Source organism: Paralichthys olivaceus, chromosome 24 (genome assembly GCF_024713975.1).
Source record: "Paralichthys olivaceus isolate ysfri-2021 chromosome 24, ASM2471397v2, whole genome shotgun sequence".
NCBI classification, from domain to species: Eukaryota; Metazoa; Chordata; class Actinopteri; order Pleuronectiformes; family Paralichthyidae; genus Paralichthys; species Paralichthys olivaceus.
Window position 1 is genome coordinate 9,890,680 of NC_091116.1, and position 17,685 is coordinate 9,908,364.

At 42.2% G+C, this 17,685-nt stretch overlaps 1 protein-coding gene across 7 annotated transcripts in view; it reads left to right on the forward strand.

Moving 5' to 3' along the window:
• The window catches only part of farp1 (FERM, RhoGEF (ARHGEF) and pleckstrin domain protein 1 (chondrocyte-derived)), a 48,686-nt gene that overhangs the window by 24,840 nt on the left and 6,161 nt on the right, over positions 1-17,685 (forward strand). For 2 of the 7 annotated variants that reach the window (XR_011240519.1, XM_020102067.2), the window contains exons 4-18: positions 988-1,030; positions 1,214-1,292; positions 3,289-3,386; positions 4,364-4,478; positions 5,645-5,792; positions 6,786-6,881; positions 7,014-7,180; positions 7,267-7,335; positions 7,475-7,550; positions 7,661-7,889; positions 14,402-14,604; positions 14,816-14,905; positions 16,121-16,254; positions 17,227-17,308; positions 17,434-17,495. Coding sequence is in view for 6 of the 7 variants with exons in the window: in XM_020102067.2 (XP_019957626.1) it covers positions 988-1,030; positions 1,214-1,292; positions 3,289-3,386; positions 4,364-4,478; positions 5,645-5,792; positions 6,786-6,881; positions 7,014-7,180; positions 7,267-7,335; positions 7,475-7,550; positions 7,661-7,889; positions 14,402-14,604; positions 14,816-14,905; positions 16,121-16,254; positions 17,227-17,308; positions 17,434-17,495 (1,691 nt within the window). In the remaining variant the exon portion in view is untranslated. The remainder of the gene's footprint in view (positions 1-987; positions 1,031-1,213; positions 1,293-3,288; positions 3,387-4,363; positions 4,479-5,644; positions 5,793-6,785; positions 6,882-7,013; positions 7,181-7,266; positions 7,336-7,474; positions 7,551-7,660; positions 7,890-14,401; positions 14,605-14,815; positions 14,906-16,120; positions 16,255-17,226; positions 17,309-17,433; positions 17,496-17,685) is intronic. The other 5 variants (XM_069521438.1, XM_020102068.2, XM_069521440.1 and 2 more) reach the window with 5 other exon arrangements.

The window sequence follows — 17,685 nt, forward strand, 5'->3', positions numbered from 1 at the left end:
CTCAAACACAAATAGCCACTGTGCATTTCTGTGTCTCTGGCTTGAGGCGGTTTTGAAGTGGACCACTGGAACAAATTACATTACAACAACATTGTCAGCATACACAAATGCACAAAGCTATACTCTCTGCAGATATTGATGAGTGTTTATCTTGTTTATGTTAGCTAGTGGGAATTTTATAGGTGTAATAAATAATCCAGATTGAAAATATACTCCATTGTATTTCAAACGCCATTACAAGGAGTGTCATGTTCATGTGCTGACAATATTGATATAATGACTCTTCCATTATCTATCATAAGGAGCCTCTGTTGCATTTATTCCAACAGTGTATTTAGTGGTAATTTTATATATATATATTTTTACAGAAATCCCATTATAAAGTTGAAGAAAGCATTTGGTTCATATTTTCTGTTTATTATATATTATCTGTTTCTAGGAACAATGATGTGATTTGCCATTTATTTAATGTAATGACAGTTTTCAGATGTTTATTTTAATTTATTCCAACCATAGCAAATATTTGCAAACATCATTTGAACATTTTCTCCATAACTAGCCTCAAATTATATACTATACCAACAACATTTTATTTGGATCATCAAGATCCTTAAATCAATCTATATTCTAATCTTTTAACATAATAATTCCTGGATGTGCCCCCTGATCTGGATCGAAACCAAAATTTAACGGGTCCTTCCTTGGGTCATGGTCGTACCCAATCCGTCAAAAGTTCCACAGAAATTGCTTTAATATTTTTCCATGTAATCCTGCAAGAAAACAAGATAACCTTCTTGGTGGAAGTAATTATTTGGTATTTACAGTATATAGGATTTGAACCTCAAATAACAAAGATATCACATGCACAGCTAAAGTGATCTTTTTTTCATGCTGTGGTTGTAGCAGTCTTCCTGATTAGCTACTGAAGTACTTCTTTAAATAAAGAGAATGCCGTGAGATACTAATGTCTGTTTCTTCTGTCCACAGGTGTGGCTGGACCTGCTGAAGCCGACACTGAAACAGATCAGACGTAAGTAGTGCACAGAAATGACCACGATTAAAAATGAGGTTAGATTTTGGCCCTTGAATTTGAGGGTCAATTAGTAAATGGAATGTATGACACAACAGTTTTGTCTGCCTCTTTTCTGAATCTGTACTTACCCTCCTCCCGCCCCTTGGTTCTCACCCATATCCCGTTATTTCCTTCCCTCAGGGCCTAAAAACACCATCCTCCGTTTTGTGGTGAAGTTCTTCCCTCCTGACCACACACAGCTCATGGAGGAGCTGACTCGGTAAGTCTCAGACAGAAAACCACACCTCTCTGAAGAGGAGGCTTTCCAGCCCTTCAGGGGGATTTTTAAACACCATATATAGTTTATAACTATCTGTAGCCCTTCTACAATATCCACATACCACAACATCTAACAAGGTTATTCTTCCTTTTTCTGGATCCAAACAAGACATTTTAGTCTGTCGTCTCAGAAGCAGGCTCATAAAAACATTTGTTGTTCTAAAATAGCTGATGCATGCTCGACTTACTTCAAAAGAAAAAATATTTTTTTTTACACTGGGAAACATATTCTCATTTTTTGCCTCGACCTGCCCAGCTGGATTTACTCGACTCAAGAGTAAAACAGGAAGTGTTAGCTGGTCTGAGAGGGAAAGAACTCAAGTTGGATTCGCAGCACGTGATCCTGTGTTACTTAGTGTAATTTAATTTAGTTAAAATCAGCCTCACTGTGTCAGAGCGTCAATTTCATATGTTTTTCAGCTGATTTTGTTTGGAAGGAAATGGGTGATATGTCTTGTTCCAGTGGCTTTCACATTGGTTCTTCAGGAGTTTAAGATAAATCTCTAATTTGAAGCACAGTTTGTCTGATTATTTTCTCAGTTAAAGACGGAATAGAGATATAATAACATAATGGAAGAAGTTTTTGGATGAACAGCTGCAGGTGACCTCAAGAATGTTTGAAACTTCATTATGTCCTCCTCTGGCTGTGTGCAGGATTATATGACTTCTTTAAATCTATATGAGGTTGTTCGGCTGCAGACACACCACCTCCTAATGTCTAGTGTGCCTGAGACAGAAGCGGCTCGGTTTACTGTGGCATCAAACCCCTGTTTCTGTTATGGCCACAAACAGCACTGGAATTTAAAGTATTAAAACTTATTTTTAACAACAGAACAATATGAATATCATCTGGACATCTTGTAGTGTGCCAGCATTAAACAGGAAGTGGGCCCACACTCTTTGTTTTGCTGTCAGTGTGGCAAGATGCAGACCAAACATGGAAATAGGCAGATGGATTTGTTTGGGGATACATCAGCCTGTCATTGGCTTTTTATTAAAGTGGGATGCTTGCAAATAGGCTGCATTTATATAGTCCTATTCTAGTATTATTGGGGATCGAACCCGTGATCCCCTGAGCCACAGCTGCCGCAACTGTGACACAACACTGGCCAACCACTGTTGGTTTAATGGTCATTTCACTCTAAATTGGCCTGCCGTCCTTACACATTAAAAGCCCCTGCTGGTCTTCCTCTCAGGGCGAAAATAAAATGATATAGACTCTCGCCGAAGCCTCATTAACTTTATCATTGAGGTAATGACAGTTATAAAAAGGTTGAAGTGGATATTGCATAAAAATCCGCCATGGTCCATTAATCACACGCTCATAGATGCACTGTGAATATTAACCTCAGGCGGCTGCTGTCGTCCTCTTGCTGAATCAGTCGAGTTCGAGGTTTAAAACCATGTCAGAGAAAATGTTCAATTAGCTCTGGTTCATTTTTCTAACAGTTTCCTAAAAACATGCAGCAAACCCTCAAAGCAACATATGAAAACTCAATATGCATTAGTACAAATTATTGAGACCTTCAGTGGGCGCGTGTGTTGAGTCAGAGTTTTATTATCACTAGGTTTTGAGGTAAGCTGTCTTCACACCACCTACGCACAGCTCTCTGCTTTATGATGCCGCCTCTGCTGTTTCTCAGTTAAAGTGCAACGTCACGACCTGGCGACTCATACTTGCAGTGCAATGCATGACTGCTCATGAGCTCCAGATCATGCAATTAGAAGCGGACTGTGTAATGATTAACAGAAAAGGAGCATTTGGGATTAGTTTGTCGTCAGGAGGTGCAACATATCAGTAGTGTGTGTGTATAAATGTCATGGATTTGCTTTTGAATATATAAGCTGTTAAGTTTATTGACCTCTCTGTCTGTGCCTTTTCACTTTCTACTTTCCCTTTCTCTTTGTCCTCTCTACCTCCGTCTTCTTTTCTCCAGGTATCTGTTTGCCCTGCAGATTAAACGCGATCTCGCCTGCGGTCATCTCATCTGCAACGACACCAGCGCCGCTCTCATGGTCTCCCACATCATTCAGTGTAAGTGCAGCACATGCAGGTGCCAGTTTGACATATTTTCTCATGTCTAAATAATACGCACCTTTTTGCTTAACATGAAACATACGATCAAATTAAACTAGCGAGAACAAGTGCTTTATTTAGCTTAAGACGAAAAAAAGCCTGACTGCTTCACTGTAGTGTAGGACGATAAAATCAGCTAATACAAGAATATCACAACAGATAATCAAGCAGCTCTCAGCACGGCGAGGCACAGAGTTTACTGGATAAATAAAAAGAACATCATATAAACACAAAGCTGCCTCTTTCAGTGTTAAACAGTTAAAATGACGCTAATGAGAAGAGGGTCTCGGCCCGCTCCAGCAGGACAGATGCTTGCCAGCATGGAACCACGATGGAAACGTCGCCCTCCTGCCTCTTTGTCTTTATTCCTCAGTCGTTATCCATAACATAAATTATTAATATTCCCCTACATGGAAAATAAGTAACATTATACGTGATGTTTGGAAGAAGTAAACACTGTACGGCAGCGGTTTTTATCTGTTTTCCCCTCCAGCGAACATTCAGTGTGTGAAGGAAATAGAATTTATGTATTTAGGTGCTCGCTGCGGCATGGCATGCTTGAAGGATATCACTTGGTTGCCCTGGTAACCATCAGTGCTGGCATGTGTATGTGCAACTGCGGGTGGTACAGTACGAGTGGTTATTATCGAACAGATGGAGGCACGCATCAGCACACTGCACGTACAGTGGATTAGATTGAGATGGAGCATATACAAGATTAAAACGAGTAAAACAGATAATAAATCATAAAAATTAAATGATCTGTATTTTGCTTTCTCCTCAGCAATCAACCTCTAAATGTATTCCCCTTGTGACCACACACTTCCTCTCTCACCTCCATTTCTCCTCTCTTCTTTTTTTACTCCAAATAAATATCAAATACTCACCCCTCTGTCAACTCTCCCCTCTTCCTCCCGTCTCTTCTCCTCCATCAGCGGAGATCGGAGACTTCGATGAGACCCAGAGCTGGCAGCATCTCCTCCACAATAAGTACCTGCCTGACCAGGACGCCATCAGAGACAAGATCACCGACTGCCACCGCAAGCATGTGTGAGTTGTTGCATGCAAATCATCACATTTAAGAAGCTGCAGTTAACAAACACTGGGCAAACGAATATTATGGTGATTTGTTTGTTCATTAATGTTCTAAATATAAGGAAATGTGTCCAGCAATGATAAACGTGTTCTCCACTTGCGGGACTGAGGAATTGAGGTCATTTCAACACTTACAGGAGCAGCAGTGTTTACCTGAAATAGCAGGTCAAGATTATCCCTGCTTAAAAAACAATACCGAGCCAAGCTTTAGTCTGACTGGGGTTTCCTGGTCTCGTTGAGATTGAAGTTGTCAGGAGATGTTGTTTTAAAACACACGCACACATTAAACAATTAAACCCAACCACTACATCTCTCTCCGGCAGATATGTTAACTCTTAAACCACAACTACTCACACACGCCAAAAACTCATGTGGACACACACACACCGCAGAGGTGGCTATCTACAAACGAACTCCTTGGCACTGCCTCTGTGCCCTTGGGACACACACACATATACATACACACACATACACACACACACAAACACACATAAACACACAAATGCATTTTTCCTGTTTTCTAGCAATATAGATTCCCCTTTAGTCTGTCCTCAACCACAGATAGGAGCTGAGTACATCATCTCAGGCTTGATGATTGATTATTTTTATAGATTTTTTTTTTTTTTTGTCACGGTCACACTCTTCAACCCTTTCCCCCCCGTCTCTCTTGGCTCCCTCTCTCCTCAAGTCCCACAGCACACCCCTGCCAACACAGGAAGGAAGTGGCTAATTCAGCAGCTTATACAGGAAACAGGAAGCTATTTTCAAATTTTTTTCTAGGGAATCAAACTTGTATTGTGGCAGTTTTCTTTCCGCCCACCGTGGGCACAGACGTCTGATCCTGTGGTGTATTTCAAGACTGTTAGTTACTTTTTTGAACAGGCTGGAATTGAAACATGGAATGAGGTCTCGTCTCAAATTTGGCACATACTGTTGAAACAATGACACATGAACATGTGGTGAAGGATATTGATGAGCTCTTAATGTTAATGACGAGCTCTCAGCCCCCAGTGCTCTGAGAGAGTTAAGCATATGGAGACACTACGAATGCTTTAGAAAGATAAAAGATGCTGTTTGATTTATGGAAAATTACTGAACTGATTGATTGCTCTCCTCTGTAGCGGGCAGACTCCTGCAGAATCGGACTACCAGCTGCTGGAAATCGCCCGGCGGTTGGAAATGTACGGAGTTCGTCTGCACCCAGCAAAGGACAGGGAGGGAACGAAGCTCAGCCTGTCCGTGGCACACACCGGGGTGCTGGTCTTCCAGGTAAAACAGATCCATATTCGTCAAATCATTTCTGATCAAAGAGACAACTCTAGTATCAAGAATAGAATATATTTATAAAGCAACCCAACATACAGAGAAATGTGTTTCAGTTCAAGTAGGAGTTGCCTGCAGCCTCAGATACATTAATTAACACTTATATCATTTAGTAAATGTTTATATGATTATTATAAATGTTAAAAATGAGAGTATATGGATGAAATCAACCAAAACAAAGAAAAAAACTCGTCAGGAAAGACATTGTCATGTAAAAAACCCTTTGAGTACCACATTGTCATGCATATTCTGCATGAACATGATGCTTCACTGACTAAACATGCCAAAAAAATCCACTAGAGTATTTTAGTCTGAAGGATTTTACTTCTGGAATTCTCTTGTGGCACCAAACTCTGGTTCAACAACCTGCCTGAAATTCTGAAACAGAATTACGTTGTCGCAAGGACAAGCACACGGCTGTAAATCTCAGGTTGACATAAATTCCTGAAATAGTTTCTCCCAAAAAGGGGAGATATATTATTAAGCAGTATCTGCGACAAGGACACAGCGGACTGTTTCACTGCTTGAGTGTAGAAGTTGCCGTCAGCATGTCCTGGTTTAATGAAGGACATTCCTTGTTTCAAAGACTTTCTTACACCGTCCACCAAAGAGAAGATGCACCCTGTTCTGACCACACTGACCCAAATTATCTTAAAAAGTCTGCATTCTCGCTGATATGACACAGCCTGGTTGAGGTTTTGTGGCAAGACTACACCCAGCTTAGCAGGGAAGAAGAATGGAGAATGGCACGGAGGATATGTAATTGTTATACCAAGAGTTTTTTAAATTGAGCCAAGCTGAACTGTGTATTTTTAGGGGAAAATGAAAAATCCACACAGAAGAAAAGATGATTTTACATTTGAAGTCCTTTCTCTCATCCTTTTTTTCCCCTGATTCCTTGTGAATATTAACCAGCTTCCTTCCTCTCCTTTATTTTAGGGCTACACTAAGATCAACGCCTTCAACTGGTCTAAGATTCGCAAGCTGAGCTTCAAACGCAAAAGGTTCCTAATTAAGCTGCGAGCCGACCCCGCTGTAAGTATATATGACACCTTTTCTTTCTTTCCCTTCCTTCCCTCGTCCTTCTTTTCTTTACTTCTATTATTAAGTGGTCATCTAGATATCTGTCCTCGCTTCCATGCTCACACCTGACTGTGCGTCCTACAGCAGAACGCACACCACGACACGCTGGAGTTCGCCATGGCCAGCAGGGACTGTTGTAAGATCTTCTGGAAGATCAGTGTCGAGTACCACGCCTTCTTCAGGCTTTTCGAGGAGCCCAAGCCCAAACCCAAGCCCATCCTCTTCACCAGAGGGTCGTCATTCCGCTTCAGGTCAGGAGGGGCTGGAAAGAGATGTGATGGCTGTTTGTTGGCTTTTGTCTTTAATTTGTTTCTCATCAGCCGCTTTGTTCCTGCAGTGGTCGAACTCAGAAGCAGATCATCGATTACGTCAAAGACACGGAGCTCAAGAAAGTTCCTTTTGAAAGGTGAAGCCCCCTCCTTTATTAGAGACAGGCCCTCTCTACCCAACATACATCACGTCGCAACAAATCCACAGCGGTTTATAGTTTTGGCAGAGACTGTTGCACATGATTTGACCTCATCTCTCTCCTCTGCTTTTTTCAGAAAGCACAGTAAGGTTCTGTCCCACAGCAGCATGTCCCCTCTGTCTTCTTCCTTCAGATTACAAGTGCCAAAAGAGGTAACACACACTTTAGTACCCCTTCAACCTTTATTTACCTCAGAAAATTTCTTGTCATTATCTCATTTTCTCCGCTAACGTTTCTCCTCATATTCTTTTCTTATTTGCAGAGTGCCATGTCTGTTGCGTTAGCAGACCAGCCTGACTCAGCCCGATTGAGCCATCGAGCTGAGACTAACACTTCAGATGAGCCAGTTGTAGCCTCTGCCAACGGTTTCCAAGATGTACCGGCGGCTCCTGGCTCGGACCCGATTCAGTCCAGACGGAACCACAACGGCGCAGGATCAGCACCAGACCAGCACCTCCTCAACCCAGGTCCATCCTGCAGGACAAACAAAGGCAGCAGCTCCTCTATACCTTACATAGACTGCAGCGACATAGACAGTGAATGTGATGTGACAAAGAACAACAGGGCCACCAGGGGCCACAGCAATGCAAATGACAGCAATGAGGATGAGCCTGCAGTGTATAATAATAATGAGCGAGGGGGTAGCGGTCGTAATGAGGGGCAAGCTGGGAGTTTGTTTGGGGTTGTGAGTGGGTTTTACCACACCAATCATCAGGGGCTGATGCAGCAGCAGCAGCAGGGTATGCTGGGTAACAGAAGTCATGTAGATCAGTCTCCTGTGTCGAACAAGTTAAATCGGAGTCATGAGCCAACAGATGATGACATTTTGTCCAATGGGGGTTCGTTTCACGGCCGTCTTCCACTGCACAGCACGTTGCTGGATGAGATCTTTCAGGGTCGAGACAAGCGAGGGGCTGCGTTAGGTCGACCTTTAGGGTCCGGTACTCGGAGTCAGTGCTCCAGCCCGGTGATCAGCAGCTTCCACCACCGCACCAACTCGCTCAGTCACGCCGAGATGACAAACGGTCACAACGGTCACCCGCACTCAGGCTCGCGCTGGAACGACCGCGGGCATCTTTTCAGTAAACGTCCCGGCACGGTAACCATGGAAGCCCCCACAGTCCCACCGTCATCCCAGCCACCAAACCACTATGGCAGCTACTCCCCGATAACCTCAAACCGCACGTCGCCACATTTGTCCAAACTCTATAGCAACAACAACATGAGGAATCGCTCTGATACTGATCCATTCATTCTTAGCCAGCTGACGTCTACTCCCATGCACCACCGTGACCCTCATCGCCCCGGGCTGCAAGTCCAAGCCCCTTGCTCTGCCCCGATGGAGCGTAGGATGATCATAACTAACGGCAATCACACGAGTAACCTAGTGGTGCCGGGTCAGGCGCGGTCCAGCACGCCGCAGCGGTTGTTTGGCCGCCAGGGAAAGCCCACAAACAACCAAAACAATCTGAACCAACCGGTACAGATGATTGACGGCTCCACCAGCAGTGGCACCGACACCAGCGACACAGAGTCGGACACTGGCAGCAGCGCGTACAGCCAGCCGTTAATGTACGGCAACCCTGCTGCCGTCAGCTCCCGGAATTCGGTCAACTCAAATGTGGCAAACTCGTCGTCGCTGCTGCCTTGCAGCAAGTTCTCCTTCGGGAGTCTGCAGCTTGAGGAGGGGGAGGGAGAGGAGGAAGGATGTTACCGCTTCAATGAGGAAGATATCGGCGGCCGCGTTTTTAGCTGCTGAGACGGATTCGTAGAAGAAGTAACTGATCCTCGAATCATACGTTATTATGCAAAACAAATATAATACTGTTATGTAGGAATCATAAGATCTTAATTAAATATAATACAGATAATCAACTTTTTTAAATCTCCAGTCCATCAATCTTTAAATATTAAAATAGAAGTTGTTCTAGTTCACCTTTTTACACTAGATTTGCTGTGATACACTTTTTTAAGCAAATACTCATTATATTTTTAGAATTTTTGTCGCATTTTTTAGCTGTGACACATCCAATATTTGTAAACCCCCCCCCCACTCCCCAGGATTTTTGTAATTTTCTATACAAGCCCCTTAGTAAGCTTCAGTTTAACTTTACACGTTGAACCTCTTGCTGGCTATTCCTCTTAAGGATAATCGATATAAAAGCCTCGAGGCAATTTAGCCGGCGCTGTGAGAAGTTATAGAACAAGCAAATGTGAAGGTTTAAGGAAAAACTTCCTTGCAATGTGCCATAACTTAAAAACTGTGTAGACGTTTGCGCAGGTGAACAGGGAAGACTGTGCAGAATTGTCATTTTTCTGAGAAAGTAATCGCTGTAATCATTTAATAGCACTGATGTCATTTAAATCAGTCTAATCCATTTAGGAGAAAGTTACTAAGTTCTGTAAATGAGAAAAGACGATGTTTTTATGTTGAAGCAGGAGAGAATAGATTTCTTGGTGGTTTCTGGGTGAAATGTGACGCTTCATAGCTTGATCTGAAAAGCTGTTGAAATGAGTCTAATAGGTTTGTAGAAATGCTGTTTCCCCCGTTCGTGGTTCTCTAATGTAGCATTTCCTGTAGAATCAGACTATTCTAATTATTTTACTGTCGTCTTGTGCAATAGAAGGGCTGTAAGAAAAATAGCTGGAGCCCGTCCAGGGATTTCAGTTGGAAGGGAAAGGCAGAGGCAGAGTGTGATCTTTCCCTTTAAGTGTACAGTGTATTTGAGTTCTATAGTTCCTGCTAGAGGATGGATTGTATTTAGAATGATACACTCAACTCGTAGGAGAATGTTTCATGTGTAATCGGATCAGTTGAGTAGGAGTGTCGTAGCTAATGGTCGGTAATGCCTTCTTATTCGGTTGAAGTCCTTTTCTTCTGAGCGCTTTTTCATGCTTTCATTGGATTGTCCGTCCTTCTGTTTGTCTAATTGGCAACTTGCACTGTAATTTGGATGTTTGTGGTAGAGAGTCCTCTTGTAATTCTCTTTTCTATTAGTGGAAGAGCAAGAATTTGAATAGATTCCATTTATATCTGTATTTTTGATGATAACCGAAGCTCCACACGTCTCAACATTTCTGCTTCAGATGCATTATCTGCTGTCGTCATTTCTTTCTATCATTCTTTTTTCTTTCTTCAACACATTTCACTATCGGTGACGAACAAGCGCAACAACTGTCGTCCACCAATCGTGACCATGTCCAGCTGTCCGCTTTGCTTGGCTTGGCCCTTGGCATGCACGACAACCACAAAACAGCGACAACAAAACTCACTGTTATCGTCTTTGGATGCTGTTTTCTCTTCTGTTCCGATGCTGTGTTTTGAAGCTGTGCTGGCCTCACATCCCCGTCACTGTCATTTGCTGGCTGTCTGCTCATGACAGACAGACACACACACACACACACACACACACACACATTCTTAGGTGGATGATGATTTTCTTGCACATAAATTCAGCAAAAGAATAAAATTAAAATAACAAGGTCTGTGTTTCCCAAATCTCAAAAAGGAAAAACCATTCCAGCCTTTCGATTATGAAATGAATTGATATTTAGTGGTTTTAGCCAAAACATTTAACAATTATTTAAACTATTGCAATTAAATATAGTCCACAAAACAAGTCCATGACTTTTCTTGTAGCGCCACCAACAGAACAAAATCTCAATTTGTCTAAAAACTTAAGCCAATGACATTCCCATTATCTGTCGTTGTAAGTTGTGTTTCATGCAAAAATATGATTATGACAGTGGTAAATGTTTATACGAGTTAATCTATATCAGCATGTTAGCGAACTGATATTAGCATTAAGCTGGAGGGACCATGGGAAATACATATGCTCTATTGGATTAAGTTTGATTATATATTCTTCTTTTCAACATTTACAGTTTGCATACATACTTTTTTCGGACTTGAAATCTGATGCTGATCAATGACCTGACTCACAAAAGCTTCCCTCTAAATTGTGCCTACGATTTCTAAAACACATGGGTTCAAGCGATGGGGTGACTAAACTTTTTCATCCTCTAAACCTTCTCTTTCCTCAAAGCTACTGCTTCTTCCTGACACACAATGTTCATGCTTTAAAAAAATGTAAATGCATTGATTTCAAGCATGTTTTATGGGTGAAAACACTGTTTTCTCACTGTTTTCTTTTCTTTACTCTGATTGCATGTTAACAAGGCGAGCAAAGTCCCTGCTTCTCTGTTGTTCTGCTTCTTTTTTTTCCACTGAATCCGTCTCTGTTTCTGTCATGGGGCTCAAAAATGGTTTCACATATTTTAAGAGGCTTTCAGCGCAGTGACATATCCCAGTTAACCCTCATGATTAATTAACTGCTCCCTGTCTTTTTTTTTTTTAAATGTGCAGAAACCATTTGTTTTTATTGCCCCATTTTTTTTTTTCCTCATTGTGCACAAGTGTGAAACGGGGCTGACTCAACCCCAGTGCTCTTATAACATGATGAGAGGGCGACAGGCGACAGACACAAGTAAAGTGAAGCTTAATGCAAATGTACGTGTAAAAAAAAAAAAAAAAAAGATATTGATCTTTGAGAGATTTTGCAAGATGTGAAAGTCTGAGTATTGTCAGAAGATGGACACACATGCACATACATGCACCTGAACACTGGAGTTGAGTCCACCTTGTGTTCCCTTTCACTGCCTGTCACCTAATAGCACAGCACTTCACTTCCATTGAGGTTTTTTGTAATTTTCATGTACTGTACAAACAGTAACACATTGATAGATTGTGATTTTGTATTGTTAATGGATTTAATCAGATCCAAATTGACTAGATTTACTTAAAAGAGAAAAATGATTTTAGTTTATTTTATATACACACTGTGATGATGGGATCGTGTTCGGCTGCTTGAAGCTGTTGTTGGATGTTTTTTGGGGTAATGTGCGTATTTTACTTCAGATAAGAGGATTGATACAGCTCTTGTGTTTGTGAAGCCAGTTAACTTATCTAAGTAAAAAGACTGGAAATGGATAAGCAAGGCCAGAGGTTCTTAATTTCTAATTATATTCAACTCATATAGCTAGAAATAATATGTGCAGGGCCAGGCTAGGAAATTTCCCTCTGTTTCCAGTCTTTATGCTAAGCTAAGCTAACCAACATAGATTTACCCTACAGGCATGAGAGTGGTATCAATAAGCTTATTTCCCCAAAATGTCAAACTACATTCTTTAAATTAGTCTATTAAATTTTTGAACTTTTACGCATCACATCTGTGCTTCTTTCTGCTTACATATTTTTACTGACTTCGGGATAAACCAGCTTTCTGGCTGTTCTTCCGATTTTGCTGGTTTGCAGATTGGTGGCGGCTTTAGTTTGTCTGTCTCGTATTCACTTGATTTCCCATGGTGCACGCCAAAGCTGCAGCACGCAGTGCTTGTTGAGCAACAGGCACGTATCATCTCTAAAAGCTTGAAATCCTGATAAATACTGGACATGCCGAGGTCAACCTGCTGCCAGATTAGCTGAAGACCTGCCAAAAAAAGTATTTAAATCCCTGTGCAAACGAAATGCATTGTTGGAAATGATCCGTTTCCTCTTTAACGCACACTGTACGGCATGAAGACGCACAGGCTCACTGGGTTTCTGTCACTCTTGTAACACTTTGTATTCCTGCACAGCCTTTTTTTTTTCTCTACCCTTCATCTCTCTTTTTTCCAACACTGTAACTGATTGTGTGCACTAGTGTCAATAAAATACGACCTTGTATGTTCGAAGAAAAAGGGACTCCGAAATTTTCTGTGGAGGGGAGGACCCCTGCCCCACCCTGTCATACCCCCACCCACTCACCCCCGACCCGGTTGAGTCGTGAACCCCTCCCCGTGTTCTGTGTCGTGGTAGCTAGACTGTAGAGTAGTGTTTAGTTTGGTGTTCGCTGTGCACATGTGAATTCCATACGTCTGTTTTCTGTTCGCTCGCTGTGTCACCCGTCTTGTTTCTGTGTCCTGCTAGTTTTTAGTTGTTGTTGTCTGCGTGGTGGTGAGTTCTTTTATAGCACCCGTCACAGATCTGCACTCAGTGGTTGCCATGGTTTTTTACCCATGATCCAGTTTGGTGTGTAACAGTGGACTCTTTGGATGCTTTGCACCTGGGCAAGTATAAAGTCACAACTTGTAGTAAAACCTCTGTAGCGACTCTGTAGTGAAAAGTTTTGATTCTACTTTTCCAGGTGATGTAGTCAGACCAGACTCCTGATAAACAACATCTAATTTTAGGCAACACGACTGTTAAAGATCATACTGTAGTTCATCGTAAGGGAAATAGAAAGACACGATGCAGTTCAAATAGCTTTTCAACCTGGGCTTGAAACAATTAATCAATCAGTGGATTGACAGATGGCCTTGAAATATTTCTAATTCAATTTTCAAGCAAAAAAAGGAACAATTTGCAGTTTCTTCAATGTGAGAATTTGCTGGACATTTTTCAAATTACATGGAACAAATTGCTGTTAATTGGCAAATATTTGGCATAGTTTGCATTATTTGTCTTTTTACTTTCCCTTATAATGCACTGATATGCTTAAACGGCTTTAGTATAAAACATAGCTTCTTACTAACCTGCCACTTAAAATGAATAGTTTTTTTCCATCCTTCTCTCTTTATTGTGTAGACACAGCCTTGAGTTGAGGGATCGTAACATTTTTGTCATGTGGCGACCTGCTGGAACAAAGCAGCTGCTCAGTTTGTGTCCTGACTCATAGTTAAAGATTGACTGCGTGGGATGGTCGATCCATGAAATTCATTGCCATGCTGAGTGGGTACACTCATTCAGAGAATATGCTCACATCTTGAGCTTTTAAATCCAGAAACCATCTCCTCACAGTTGCAGTGAATTTCATGAATTCAGCTTTTATACTGTATGTAGATTCTCTACAATAAGACCATCCCTTATCCTCTACTACCATCTTGTCTCACTCTTTTTCTCTTCTGTCCTCCTCTTCCTCCCTTTTTCCATTTCCCTATCTTTCCCCCGCCTGTCCTCCCACAGGAAGTCCCGGCTCAGACGACTCTCCGCTGGGAAGTCCCCGCCTGGTGGGCAACGGCTCTGTGAATGGACAAGAGATGGGCAGCACCGCTGTCCTGGGCTCGGGTCAGATTGCGGAGGGACAGCAGATATCGCCGCTCACCAGCCCGCTGCTCACTGAGGCCGGATATGTCCGCAACGAGGAGGAGGAGGAGGCGAGGAGGAAGGTGGGCAAGCCGACTAATATGACAGCAATCCCCACTCCCTCTTAAAACATTTTTTAAAGAATTTCTTAACCTGCAGAACTTGACGAACAAAACCATGAATCATAAACTTGCTTTTATGGGTTTCACAGTCAATAAAGCCGACAATACTTAAGAGATTGATTGAATCATGGGTCGATGGATGGATCCGACTAATCTTTCCGTTTATGTCCAGAAGTTTCCCACAGACAAGGCCTACTTCATCGCCAAGGAACTGTTGACCACGGAGCGGACCTACCTCAAAGACCTGCAGGTCGTCACAGAGGTGAGGACTTTGAGATGTGTCTCTATCCACATGTTCCGTCCTTTTCGTAAGAGCTGCTCCGACCAAGCATAAACACATTCCCTTGAGTAGACAGCCCGGCAGAGCATGCAGAGACACGGAGGCCAAATTTGGTCTCTTAAAAGCCTTAGTTCTGGATTAGTAAGTCAAAGCTGGTCTACTGAAAGTAGCATGTGTTGACAAGATTTTGGTTTTTGGGATTCTACGGCTGGAACAGAATTGAATGACATAAATATTACATTGTGTTATCCATCTGCTTTTTACTCCCACCCTGAAAAGTTGGCTTCATTTGCGTTTAGTTTGGACCAAGACTCAACATCTAGATCTTTATGATCAGAAGCCAGTGTTTTAAAGCTCCTTGTTTTATAAAAAAAATTCATCTCCTTTTCTTCCAGCAAGCTTGTATCTTGTTTGTTCTTTAAGACTAAATAGACGATTAGCTCCAGCCTCTTTGGTTTACAAGTAAAACCACAAAAAGAGGGAAAAGTCACTGCATACATAAACACAACGTCTAGATCCTGAGTCCTGGGATGAAAGTGCATTTTAATCTGATTCCTCGCTGCTGTCTGTGTTTTTCCCGACAAATTAGAGGGAGATTAGGAGCAGAGGTAAATGTCAGTTTGAAGCACCTGCCTGCATCACCTTAATATAACGACGCTGACCATGACATCTGACCTCAGCGTGGAGCAGAAAACGATATCTCATCTCTCCTCTCCTGTGCCTTTCTCTCCGTCGCCACTGTTTTCCTTCACAACAGTAGTTTCCACCCTCTTTGATGTGGGAGGAAGGCGTGCGCTGGTGCTTTTTTAAAACCTCTTAAATATTTTCTTTGGCTGGCACTACCGAAGCCTGAGGTCCCACACCCCTCCCTCCCTCCCTCCCTCCCTCCCTCCCTCCATCCTTCCCTCTCTCTCCCTTCTCGCTGTCACCCCTCCTCTTGAAGCAGCTGGACATCTATCTGCCCCGCCGTCATAATCGCTGGGGGGTGGTATAACACCTCTGTGTCAGGGGTTGTAGTGCGCTGGCTTTGGGCCACAAGGATCATGTTTGTGTGTCTGTGTGCATGTAGCTGATGGATTTCCAAATGTCAACGTGCTCTCAAATCAGATCACTTGTTTTGACACACTGTCCTCTTCACTCTGGGGACTGCTGGGATCATAACAGTTTCTTGTGTGTGTGTGTGTGTGTCCATCACAGTCCTTCCAGAGCTCTGTGGCCAAAGACGAGGCGTTCCCAGACCCCGTTCAGAACCTGATCTCTGCCAACTACGATCCCATCCACAAGTTTCACCAGGGATTCCTCAAAGAGGTGGAGCAGCGGCTGGCTCAGTGGTCAGTGTCCGTTAACTGTTTAACATTGTGTAACACTGTTTTCAGTCCAGAACTCCAGGAAATGTTCCTTCCACATCACAACACAGCAGGAGGTCATCTGGGTATGATACGTTCACAATTGGAACATTTCTGGAACATGCAGGTGCAGTTTGTCACCTGGATAGAGCATGCAGGAATAAGGAAATAATGTTTTTGAGTTTACATCACAATGACAACAACGTCAACACACCCAAGTTGACATCTTCGTCAGTATTTGCTACGTGTATGGCTCCTCTTTTTCATCCTGAGATATTTGTATTCTTGCAGGTTAGCGTCTGTCACATGTAAGAAACGTAATCGGCACGACATTTTCCTGCTGTATTCTCACGTGGACTCACTCAGATTTGAATTATATTATATGATATAATTATGAATTTAAAAAATCCACACACGACCCCTCTGGGAAATATCAGGAAAATGTCTGGACTTCAGTGCACATCTGAAAGCAACTTATGTTTAAGTTTAAATGTCTGGAAATGTATATTTTAGATATTTTACGAATAAAAAGATGAGCATTGGGTTCTACATGTTTATTTATTTATTTTATTTATATAAGACTAATTGGATAAGGGATGAAGTCACTGTTAAGTCACATGCCATCAACACCACGTGCCATTTAAATTCAGATTTAAGAAACGTTAGGACGTGGAAGAAGAGCTCAAGTCTTAGTTTGTGACGTCACTGCATGGTAACCAGTGTGTGCACACACTCATGGCTGCCCTCATCTCCTCCTGTGGGAATCTGCTCTGTGTTATTTTACATAATGACAGACAGGAGGACAAACTGTGTGTTTGGAGAGGAACCAAGGTCTTACTGGTGAATATGAATGGGATGATGGGAATTTAGAGATTTTCCAGTCATATGTGAGGAACTTGCTCTGGCCTGACACCTACTGGTTGATAATAAACTTACTGTCTTTTTGTCTTTTCACAGGGAGGGTCGCTCAAACGCCCACATCAAGGGAGACTATCAGCGGATCGGTGATGTTTTACTGAAGAACATTCAGGGTCTGAGGGTAACTATGGCTCCCTTATACTTTATCCATTCATTGTGTGTGTGAAATCAGGATTTCAGGGTTAAATGGGTGATTTTATTTTTCCCATATCCTTAAACTCTCTCTTGTCTCTTTTGCATGTGCAGCAGTTGACCGTTCACCTCCAGAAACATTCAGAGTGTCTGGTTGAACTGGAACGTGCCTGCAGGTGAGAGAAGAAAAGCTGTATTCATGCAAACTTTACCGGCTGGTGTTGTAAGAAATGAATGCACCGATAAATTAGCTAAATTTCGAATGAAGTCTGGCGGAATTATTTGCCTATTAGCACTATATATTTGTGTAAAATTTTACATTAAAGGAGAAGTTGAATTTTTGGTTTTAGAACATATAATAATGAT